General features: G+C 40.9%; 1 protein-coding gene and 1 long non-coding RNA gene across 3 annotated transcripts in view; one reads left to right on the top strand and one right to left on the bottom strand.

The window, feature by feature from the left end:
* Positions 1 to 2,363: 2,363 nt before the first annotated feature.
* Positions 2,364 to 3,794, bottom strand: LOC145549076 (uncharacterized). The gene is made up of 4 exons (XR_014085025.1): positions 3,479 to 3,794; positions 2,861 to 3,009; positions 2,646 to 2,751; positions 2,364 to 2,557 (listed from the first exon to the last, which is right to left on the bottom strand). It is a non-coding gene; the product is annotated as an uncharacterized LOC145549076 (long non-coding RNA).
* A 4,041-nt stretch (positions 3,795 to 7,835) lies between these two features.
* aatkb (apoptosis-associated tyrosine kinase b) overlaps positions 7,836 to 12,171 on the top strand; it is a 63,424-nt gene continuing 59,088 nt past the window's right edge. Inside the window, exon 1 of one of the 2 annotated variants that reach the window (XM_008437628.3) lies at positions 7,836 to 7,947. Coding sequence is in view for 1 of the 2 variants with exons in the window: in XM_008437629.3 (XP_008435851.2) it covers positions 11,844 to 11,919 (76 nt within the window). In the remaining variant the exon portion in view is untranslated. Of the gene's footprint in view, positions 7,948 to 11,324; positions 11,920 to 12,171 lie in introns of those variants that run through there. The other variant, XM_008437629.3, reaches the window with a different exon arrangement.

The raw sequence follows: 12,171 nt of genomic DNA, 5'->3' as shown, positions 1-12,171 counted from the left end.
CAGCTCACACTACTTTGTCCAGTGACCCAGCAGATGGAGCTCTAACACTTAGTTTTTCTGCTAGGTTTTTTTAATACAATTTTTTTCACCAGGTTTGTTGAAGTGAAATGCACAAAGATATTTGTGCATTTGCACAAAGTGTTGATATTTTTATTCAACACAAAGAGCGATGAATGTATTTTTTCTGTTTTTACCAAGGTTTTTAAGCAAATATGTTTCATCTCCAAATTGCTGCTTTGTGAAGTTGTGGGTAAAGCAGTCAAGCCACGGAAAACTAGCATTAGCTTTGCTCTGTATGAGGTAAGGCTGGTTGAATGTCTGCTACATTTTCCACATATTAACCATTCTTTTAAACTAGAGTCTTAACTCGCACAAAAACTTTCAATGTCAATGCAACTGTCTGTTTAACGAATGTTAATGGAAATGTTAATAGAACTGCACTCATGACTGAAATCAGTTTATTTTCAGGTCAGTTTTCTGACATTTGACTTTCAAAACATTACAATTTCAAATATTTAACTTTTTAGTATTGATATGGTGAACACTTAATATGCTTATATTATAAGGATAAAAAGGAACACACTTATTAAGCTGCAGTTTAAAACTCAAAGGGATGTTTAAGTAATCATCTTAACTTTTATTAATAAGCTATTAAGCTGATCTAATTTTAATGACCAGAGGGAATGGCTTCGTTGTTGACATTAAAGCCATTTAATGAGACCAATGTAGCTGTAACGTGACCAGACGTAGAGGACTCTGACTACTGAAGATGCACAGAGAGGAGCAAATACCAGTCCTCTGGAGTCGTTTGTGATATTGATGTTGCGCCCATGAATGATTGCGACTGGATATATTGAGCAGCTCCGCTTCCTCCCACCTGCTGCTGTCCTCAGCAAGCATCTCAGAGGACACGCTGGTGGTTCCGCAGTGTAAACCTCGAAGCCTTTTATCCTCTGAAGAGGTTTTCAGCGCCGGAAGATCAGCGACGGTCACATCGGATCGTGAAATCATCTTCCTGACTCGCAGAAACGTGAGGTCGTTTGTCGTATTAAGCCATGCCTGGAGTCATGTTTCTGTCTCCATCACTGGAGACAGTTCCGGGCTGCGCTTTCATTACAAATGTGCGCTAAAGGTTTTTCACTATTTTGTTGTTTGGGGGGGATTGCTGCGTTTCCAGTAAATAAGAAACCCAACTGAAATCACACGTGTTTCCATTGAGTGAAATAGTTTTTCTAATTCCAATTTGCGCCGTTTTACAGCGAATGGAAACGCAGCCACTGGCCTATTTCCATCTCAGCTTTGAATGAAACCCTGAGAAATGTCTGCTCCGTTAGTCATCTTTGGCTCCAGATCAATGCAGGCCGGTGGAGTGGTCAGTCATGCTGCAGATCAGATCGATCATCAGTTGCGATCTCAGAGGACGCATCCTTTTGGACTCGCTGCAGGAACTCCAGGAGCCTCTGCAGGCAGAGATGAACAGTGAGTGGACAGCAGCTGTATGGATTCAGTTATGTGTTGTAAACCACTTTCAAAATCCAGCTAATAAAGATGTTGCTCCGCTTCCATCTCTTGTTTCGTCACTTTCCGGCGTAACTCCATCATTCCCCCCTTCAGTAGCCTCTTTCATCAGTACAAGTGAGCATATTTTCTTAATAGCACAAAGTTGTAGAGATCACAGTAAGCCCAGCAGCTCTGCGTCTCCACCTTTTGATGAGGAAAAGCTTATTTACCACCTTCACTAGTCAGCTTCGTGGTGGAAAACAAGAAACTCCTGACTCATTGGAAATCGTTACCACCTCTGCAGAACGTGGTGTTTTCCTGCATCCAACATATCCGCTGCTACTCAACACATCCAAGGTCTTCGAAGGAGTCTCGGTTGAAATCTGAAATCTGGACGGCTCTACAAATGGACCAGGACGGTGACCTCTTGGTGAGGCTAAACCTAGGAGCGTACCCAGGTGAAAAAAACCTATACTGTAGTATACTAAATTTTAGCATACTTTAGTATACTTTTATCGATCTACTTAAACTGTACTATTTTGGAACAACTAATTTTGTCCTCAATATACTTTAGTAGTATTTAAATAGTATTAAGAGTGTAATAATTGTCTCAATTAAATATATATATTTAATATACTTCAAATATATTAAATATTATATTAATATATTAGTAATGTATTTAATTTACACTTAATTTTTATATTTGATTTCCTGCTATTGATAATAAACTACAATTTTAATTACTCGTGAGTCTTTATTCCTACGTACCTATTTTGTAAATGACATGCACAACTACACTACAGTACTTATATTGTTTTAGGCTAAAATTACATGGAAAGATTAATTACACAAGATGCCCAAGGTAATTCAAATATTTTGTTTTATTACCGATATTTTAAAATTGTCCAATTTTACTCACAACTTTATGAACTTTACATAAATTATCAGTTTACACATCAAAAGTGAACACATGAACATGACAATTTAAGTGCGACAATAAAACATGAAAGTGAGGATCAACGACAGAACATTTCCGTTCACTGCACTTTACAGGAACCTACAAAAAAGAACAATAGCGCAATTAAACAGAGAAAGCATTTGTATTTTAAAGAAGACAGAAAAATGGCAAATAAAAAAATACTTACAATTTTAAGGCGTTGTGGACTTGCCATGTATGTGACATCATAAGAACTGATGATGATTGGGTCCGGATACCTGGGGTGGAAAAATATTTCTGGGTGTCATCTTTGCCTGTTTATGTTAGAAGTGGAAAAAAAATAGTCAGCAATGTCATAGAATCAGTTGATGTTGGCATCAACTATGAAGCTGTTTTAAGTGTGGACTTAAGGAGACAAACTACCTTAAAATCTTTCCATCCATGATCTGAACACACTGATCCTTGCAGGGTGGTGAGGGGGGCTGGTGGTGCCCATCTCCAGCAGCCATCAGATCAGAGGGAGGGTTCACCCTGGACAGGTCACCAGTCCATCACAGGGCCCTGAAAGCCAACTACAAATAAAAAAAAATTTGAAAGAGAAATGTTAGATTAACAAGAAGAGAACAATTCTGTCCAGTTATCTTTAAATCAAATCATGTTTATTAAGCACTTAAGTGTTGGTAACACAGCAGTTTTTGTTGTTGAAAATGTAACTAGCTCCTCATTGAAAAAATAAACTTACATCATGAAGACAATGTGGAGGTTCATCCTCAGAGCAAAATTATTGATGAACGAGTTAGAACAACAACCACCTCACAATATCAAAGTCTCTCTGTCTTATGGAGCTTAATTAAAACCAGGTTAGTTATGAATTAAAGTATAAGTCGCAACAAACAGCCTCCATGCAGTTATAACACGAAGCTGAATAATTACTATAGTAATAATCATACAAGTCACAACAAAATATTTAAGAAACCAACGTAAGTTATATATCTTTACTGCACTTTTTATAATTAAATGAAGATTAATAAGCAAACTTACCACCAGCTAGCAACACTTAGCAGCCTTCGTCCCCCCGGGCTCCTTTTGTGACACACATTTCATTTCCATCGGTTGTTGTCCCGTTGTGTTGTCGTTTAACTCGGACTAGGACGTCACCAGCTTGAATTTACCAAAATTAGTAACTATTGTCAACGCCCTCTCTACTTTTAAGGCAATATTATGCGAGTAAAAATGGCGAATTTGAACAGTGTCTGTTATTTTCCTTGCGTTCCAGTTTTTTCTTCTCTTTGTGGCGTTTTTTAAATAAATGAAAGTGTGCAATACCGCCACCATCTGGTCTGGAGTGTGAACTGGAGCTAATGCCGTGGATTGTAAGGTTTTACATCACACATCTGAAAATTGATTGGGTACTTTCTTAAAAATTACATCATAATTATCCTTTTTTTATTGTATGCAATTTTAATAAATAGTAAAAGATTATTAATCTGAGAGAAAAATCATGTTCAGCCGGAAACGCTGCAGCTCTGCCAGGCCTCTGAACCATATCAGAGGCCTGGCATCATAAACTGATGAATGTAAAACAGTTTTATGTGCAATCATCTCCTATACACACAGCTTTAGCTGGCTCAGTCATCTGGAGCCAGCTAGATGACTGAACTGGCTTCAGAGGACGTTTCTGAAGACTGTAAGTTGTTTTTGTTTTTTGACATGTCCTGCAGAAAGAAAAAAAAGATCCTTTCTGATCATCTGTCTGCAGGTTTAGAAACACTCTGGAGTCCTTTCTGTGACCTTTGAGGATGTTTCCATAGAGATGGAAGTCTGACCACAAACCCAGTCCCTGGTTTGTGAACTGAAAAGAGTCTTGTTGAGGTCACGAGGTCAGTGTGGGGGTTATGTCGCTTCTTGAGGTGGGAAAGGTCTGCAGTTCATTCTGTAATTTCTCAGAGTTTTTTTTTTCCAACATTGCCGTTTTTATTTCCTAGGTTGACGAGAAGGACAAACCCATTTTTCTGCTATTCTGTAAAATCCATCAACATTAAATTGGCATTTGTTTTGGTGCAATGTAAATGAATAAAACAGCACAAGGAGGAGATAAATGATGTAAGTTTTGTCTTTGGGTGAATAAACCCATTGGAAATTGGTTGGTTTGACGGCTAATTGGCTCTTAAACATCGTTCTAACTTCTAATGGGAGTTTTCAAATCAAATCTTTTCTTGTGGTTTTAATAGTTTTTTAACGTAGAGGGAGAACAGCGATTTATTCAGAATGAACATGGACTCCTTCATGGTGAGTCAGAAGTGACCAGATTTGATGTACGAAAAGACTCTGTGCTGGTAATTTCTTTTTTGTTGCTCACTGACCTCTTGGTGTCCGTGGACATAGAGTCGGCTTTGGGTTTACCTCTGCTTTAAACACAAAGGACCTTCTGAGCAGCTGTGTGTTCAGCAGAGATCATCACAGAGTCGGCGATCAGACCGGCAGCGCCAGCTGTGATGCTCGCTTTGATGTCCGCCAGAGTTTCTTTCAACTGTGCCTTCAAATGTGGTACTATTCATTATTTATAGAAGAACAACTATCCAGCAGCTCGTTGAGCTGCTTGTGCAGAGTTTGATTCCTGGAAAATATTGATCAGAAAGCCTGGGATCAGGTGGCCACTCGGCCAGAACCCTTGACCAGTCCAACTCCCAGGACTACCTTTTTAGAAATTATATTTAGGCTGAAAATTCAATAAATCAGTTGTGTGCTCAGGTTTAGTTTATGTGGGGCATAAAAAAAATCTGGCTATCTGTTCAAATCCCTGCAGGATCCATGCCAGCATGTCCAGGTGGGCCCCATATGGGGAAAAGGAGGGCAGACCAGTTGGGTCCCATATGGGTTTGTCCGCGGGTTCCACGGTGGCCCCACATGGGTTTGCCCATGTAGGCCCATGTAGGAGCTGTGGCCCCATGTAGGGGCCACAGCACACAGATCTGGGCCTCCCTTCTGCCCCCGCGACCCGACCCCGGATAAGCGGAAGAAAATGGGTGGATGGATGGATGGATGGATGGATGGGGCCACAGCTCACATGGGCCCTATATGGTGGTGGGCCCACATGGGTTTGCCCATTTAGGGTCCATGTAGGGTCCATATAGGCTGTGGCCCCTACATGGACAAACCCATGTGGGACCACTGTGGAACCCGTGGACAAACCCATATGGGACCCATCTGGTCTGCCCTCCTTTCCCCCATATGGGGCTCACCTAGGCATGCCGGCAGGGATAAAACAGAAGAAAGTGAATGTGACTGTACCGTAGTTAAAAAGCAAATTCATCAGTAATTAGTGGTTATGCTTGAGTTTATCTGTTTTTCTAAAAAAACAAATAAATTTTTTTTAAAGTAAATTCCAACGCACTGAGCTTCTCAGCTGTTTAAATATTTTTGATCTTGTGTTTGTGGAGTTAATTGTAATATTCAGTTGTGTGTATATGATTTGAAAAATGTATTTCAGTAGCTCAATTTAAGAAGCGACAGGAGGCAAAGAACACCATGAAGGAGATTTACTGATGTGATGAGAGGACAGGAAGATAGTTGGTGTGAGGATGCAGATAGTTCTTGGTTTTCACTGGTTACGCATGAAAACCTGAGAGAATTGCTTTAGAAGAGGGAGGGAACCACTTCAAACCTTTACAATCAGAACATCTCGACAAACTGCTGAACATATTTTACTTGCTGCAACAGCAAAGAACGGACACGTCCCGTCTCTACTGGGAAGAGAGGCTTTTTCTCCATTTGCGTCGCTCCCACAGCTCTTTAAGTAAAACCTTTGGCGTGAGAGAAGGGATAATTAATCCTGTTAAGATCCTCGAATCGGATGATGAAAGACTCGTCTGGCGAGTGTTGAAGTCTAATTGAAATTGACTCCATAAATCCTCATTCAGACGAAGCGTCACATTTTAACAGACACACACATTAGTGCTGTGAATGAGCACATTGCAGGTCAGGAGAAGTGTTATTCGTAGTCATGTAAGAACAAGAAAAGCTGTTTTCTGATGTAACAACGGAGGTATTTAATTTATGCTTGTGATCATTTGTTCCCATTTCTAAGGTTGTGTCTATAAATTAAAATGAATGATTTTGCTCACTTTTATTTATTTATTTTTTTAAAGTCAAATGAAAATCTATTCCCCTCCTGTCTGGGCCCAGAAACACTGTTCAGAAATCTCTGAGTCTTTGTATTAAACAACTGAAACACCCTGACTTGGTTTTCACTTTCAAGGACTCCATCCACATTAAGGCCAATCCACAGAAGGTCATCACTGAAGAACCTGGCAGTTCGCTGAATTTGTGTATCCAATCAAACATGAAAATGTTGAGTGGTAGAAAAAGAAATATGGTAGAAAGAGGTGCACCAGTAACAGGGATAACCAGACTATTATGAGGCAAATGCCATCGAAGAGTTTGGGAGATTTTCACAAAATGGACACGGTGGCTCAAGTCGGAGCTTCAAGAGTCGCCGCACACTGACAGATCCTGGACGCAGGCTGCTTCTGTTGCATTTTGTGTGCTAAACTGGAACCAGAGACTAAGGAGGGAAAAAATAAGTCTGGATTGTTGCTCAGTGGAATAACCTCCTCTCATTTGATTTGGAAATCTCACAGTCAGAAAGAAGAGTGGAGAGGCAGAGAATCCATGCTGCTTGAAGTCCAGTGTGAAGTTTCTACAGTTTCCAAGATTAGTATTGTACTGGACTTCATATGTCTACCTGAATGTAACTGTATGCCTAAGCTGCACTGATAAGAACTGGACTGAACTTGATTTTTGGTGCTTTGTAAATAAATTGAACTGAGAGAAATCTCTGAGAGAGCCAGCAGCTAGAGAATGTGTAGTACCTACGAAGTCTGGCTAGGGGCAGTAGTGCATCCTTACACCTATTAATTACTCATAAAAGAAGAATCTGAGACGCCACTTTACTCAGTATTTCACCGTTTGATATTGAGAAAAGAAAAGAAGAAAAATACATTTTTTTGTTAGTATGTATTGTTTTATTTTTGTTTAGTTTATAAATCTGCGTAGAATATATTTAGCATCTCGATTCACACTTCATTCCAGTAGGTGGCGGTAATGCACACCAAAACGTTGCTTTAAAAACGAGAAGTGGAAGAAGAAGAATAAAGGAAGACGGATGATGAATGGTAGGTGAAGTTAAAATAAAGAAATCACAAAGGTAAAAAAAAAAAAAAAGAGGGAGAGATCCAGTGAAATGACTGACTTGTTAGAAGTGTTTGTTACCTTGCATACATCCAGAATCACGCTGTTTATTCTGACTTACAAACTTTTCAGCTTTGTTGGAGAAACAAGATCCATTGAGAGGTGGAAAAAATGAACAAACATTGTTTTTTTTGTGTGTTTTTTTTGTATTTTCAGCAGTCGGTCTGATCCTCAACTCTAATGTCTCTGCAGAGATTTCTGCTGTTCATCTGGGATTTATTCACTTTACTCCTCCCTGTGGACTTCACTCATTCCTGCAGGTAATTCTTGTACAGATGGACACAGATAAACATTTACACTCTCTAATTAATCTCCCAGGTTTTGTTACTCCTGTGCTGCATTCATGAATTAATCTGTCATGACATAAATTACAATAATTTGTGGTATTATTATTGTTGCCAAAATGCCAAAAATTCTGCCTCTTTAATTCCAGAAGAATACATAAGATACAACTGTAATATGTGGACAAAGATGAATCATTAATAGCTTTTAATAAAATAAGAGTGAATGAATTACAGATTTAATTTCTCTAATTTTTTTGTGTGTATTATAACAGCTGCATGCAGTAACTGAAGAATGACGCATTTCTTTTAACGCTGCATGTCCTTTTCTTTAAGATTTGCTTACATTTGTATCAGATTTGCTTGAGAAGGGATATTTAGGAGAGAACTTTCTGTTCCTTCTGGTTCTTTTCACTTGCTTTGCTTTTGCTGAGCTCAACAAAGCAAATAAGTTGATGTTTTTGACTTCTACCAAACTGTTAAAAGTTTTAGTAGAACGAGCACACACTGTTCATCTTCTCCCGATTATTGTTTAATGAGGCCAGCGTTGCCTTGCAGGCAGAAAACAAAAGTCGGACTCTGCTCTAAATGTCACAGATTACATGCAAGGCTCCAGCCTCCTAATCTCCCCGGCGGTTTTTATGGGAAAGCGGTTCACAGAGTGAAGCTGTGACCTGCAAGCAGCGCAGTTTGGGATCGCTGCACGTGTGCCGCAGTTTGAATAACAGTGATTTTATAATCGGCATCAAGTGGATGAACCGTCAAACGCATCGTTTCAGGACTGAGCTAAAACGAGGAACCACATGACGCTGTGAGTCAGAGTGAAAGCTGGATTCTGCGTTGGTTTGCAGAACAAGCTAGGCTAATATAGCAGAGGGTACTCAACTCTCTGGATCCTAATCTCTCCCAGGAGATATCCAGATTTGAGGTTAGAGCTGGTTTTCAGATTTTTTCACACGATGGAAATGCAGAGAAAATGGAAGCATCTGTATATGCATAAAGTGCGTTTCTGATGTAAATGGAAGTAAAGGTACAGGCTTACATAACGCCTGTCAGATTTGACGTAAAATGGGAGCTGAAAGGAAAGCTCTTTCTGCTCTGCCGAGAACCAATCTCATCCTCTTCGTTTTGTTTCCACGGAAACAGCAGACGTGCAACTCACTGTTTCAGAGAGAGGAATAAGAGTTTTAAAGACGACGAGGAGGAGGAAGAAGAACGAGGGAAGTAGGAAAATTTTAAGTCCGACACCCCTGTCCAATCTGAAAAAGCAAAGATGGAAACCGTCAGCAGAGGTCCCTTGGGATTCTCTGTCTCTCCAGGAAGAAGGCGCATCTGCTGGCGCCGGTATATTTAGTCTGAATTAAAGACTGCAGCTTTAAATCTAATTGAAAGTGGTAACATCTGGAAAATGATTTTCAATCCCCCCCACCCCCCCACATATCTTTTATTATGATTAGAAAAGATGTGAAGGGATAGAAGACGTCATGTCATAAACGCTCAAGGGGAATTTCAGATTTAGCTTTTTTAATCTGAAAGTTTGAAGATTGTTTTGACAATTTTTTCCCACTTTTAAATGTTTAAACTTTTTAAGTGGAGATGAGTCACATTTCATCTCATCAACTATAACAATTCAAAGCAGCTTAAAAGGTTTGATATTCACACTCGGTTTCCCCCCAGAAAACTTGCTAAGCCCGGCGCTATGGGCGCTGCGGCAGTCATCCAACGCCCCATCGATTTTTGTGTTTAAAAATGTTTAAAGGTGACAGAAAATGTTCAAAATATCATTGGATAATTGTGTATTACTGGAAGACATTCTTAACAACACCTAAACACCAACTACAGGATCTCAAAAAAGTCAAAAAACATAGCCCCCCCCCTAAAATAAATACATAAATAAACATTGCTTAACCTGGTGGGGATGCAAGTAAAGCCTGGTGACCCGCCAGGCTTTACTTGGAGGGGGAAACCCTGACAATGTAAGACTAAAAGCTGAAGGTTTGTTATTCTGAACATGTTTTACTGTCATGTGTTAATCTCTCTGTCCACTTCCTAAAAAAATAGACAACCAGTTGAAAGTGACAATTATGATAAAGACACTTTGATCTGATTTAGGAGGAAAACAAGGTTTGTGACGGCGCAGCATTTGTGCAAAACAACATTTTCTTTTTTTATTCTGGTGTCCATTTTTAAGATGGCAAACAAAACAAGTTACCACGTTGTATTATGTAGCTTAGAGGTTTTTCAGATGGTGAACTGAACAGATCTTTTTATATTTTGGCTATAAACTTAATATAGACTATTTGAATTTTATGTAACGGAAAGTTGTTCATAACTGTAAAGTGGAAGAATAACGGTAAATGTTTGTTTAAATTCTTTACATATAAAAATGAGAAAAGTGTGCTGCATTCTCCCATGATTACCAGTTTCCTTGTCCCTGCTGAACGAAAAGTCTCCCTGCAGCATGATCCTGCCAACACCATGTTTCACAACAGGCAGAATGTATCATTCTGTTACTGAACTCCGCTTCACAAAATATCGAGTTTTGAAAGCTGAGCTGTTCCGCTGAGATCATCTTAAAGACTTTTAAAGAGAGACGCGTTTCTCCTGTGATCAGATATCCGGTCCCCCGTAAGGCTTTGTGTTTGTTTCTTTCAGATGTCGCTGTTTGTGTTGTTGGCAGCGCTGAGAAAAAAAAAAAAATCATGTCTTTTAATAATATATGGTGCATTACATAACGCCAAGAAACAAGAAGCGGTGCAGAGAGAGAGAGAGAGAGAGAAATACCGGAGGATCTGACTAACGCTGGATTAGTGTTTTAGCGTGTGACATCTCTGTTGCAGAACAATCAGACACCATGATAAGCCTGTAAGATGCACAAAGAAAAGTTGAGTCGATGCGATGCCAAGAACTCAGACTGAAGGGAAGAGGAGGCTGGAGGTGGAGGGGGGGGAGAAAGCCAGATGAGGAATGTTGCCAGGTGGGGGAGGGGGCTCCATCCATGTACAAACAGCAGGATTATAATCACGTTTGGCCCTCTGGTGATACCATGAGGAATTATCTTTTTTTTATTATTATTATTCCATATATCCAACATCAGCAGTAAAAGAGGATGAGGCTCAGACTTCCTGTTGAAGATGCAGCAGCTTCTTCTACTTCTTCTTCTTCTTCTTCTTTTTCTTCTTCAGCCTGCAGGTTGCAAACATCTCTGTGCAGCATTAAAAATAGTACCATCCTCCACATTTTCTCTTCTCTGTGCTGAATATTTCAGTCAGCTGAGGATGCTCGGGCCGCACAGCCTCCAAAGCCTCCCTCCCTCTCTCCCTCCCGCCCTACAGACACGGCGCAAAAAAAAAGAGAAAAGAGAAAAAAACCGCTCCAGAAATCTCATTCGGGGCGCATTACGGAGCAAGATGGCGCTTTTGCTGTCAGCACCTCGGACAGCACCGGCGGCTCGCGCGCAAACCCCGCTCCTCGTTTAACTTCTAATTGATTTCTATCAATTTAGGCGGCATCCACGTGACTAACCCCTGCGGGTCGGAGCCGTGGGGTGGTGGGAGAACTTCCAGGTGAAGCTGTGGGGGAGGAGCGAGCAGCTGCTGTCAAACTGGACTCCTCGTCTTCATCCGAACCAAGTTACTCGGGAGAAGAACGGAAAAGGGGAGTAAAGGGGGGAGGGGGGGCAGGATTCAGATCAGCTGGTTTAAATAGACATATTTTTTTGGGGGGGGGGAGAGGAGGAGGTGGGTGGGAGAGATGAGGCGACGTGTTGCGGAGTCACGGCGGAGCCACGGCAGGAATGAAGCTCTGATCTCCCGGTTTCCCGTCCTCTGAGTCCCGCAGTGTTTCTTCCTGGTTCTGCAGCTCCAGCTGGGAAGATGCTGGCGCTCCTGGCCGCGTTGTGCTCGGCGCTGTTCGTCCCCGGCTGCGCCCTCAGCTCTCATTTCAACCCAGGTGAGTCCGCCCCGCAACACGCCACATTACTGATGCCACCGTGTTCCTATTGATATAACTAGAGCAGGTTGTTTTCCCAGGAAAATAAAAGAAGAAGAGAAAAAAACTCCACGTTTTTTTTTTTTTTTCAAATTGTGGTTTGAGATGGCAGGAGTGATGTAATGCTTGTGCTCTGCTGGTGCTGCTGCATGTTCTCCTGACCGTGCTTGATTGGATGTGAGTTAAAGAGGAGAGGCCGACCCTGGGGTTCAG

The sequence above is a fragment of the Poecilia reticulata genome, chromosome 19, assembly GCF_904066995.2.
Source record: "Poecilia reticulata chromosome 19, P_reticulata-male-v2, whole genome shotgun sequence".
Lineage (NCBI taxonomy): Eukaryota > Metazoa > Chordata > Actinopteri > Cyprinodontiformes > Poeciliidae > Poecilia > Poecilia reticulata.
The sequence above is the reverse complement of the archived record's forward strand: the minus strand, read 5'-3'. Positions and strand labels throughout refer to the sequence as shown.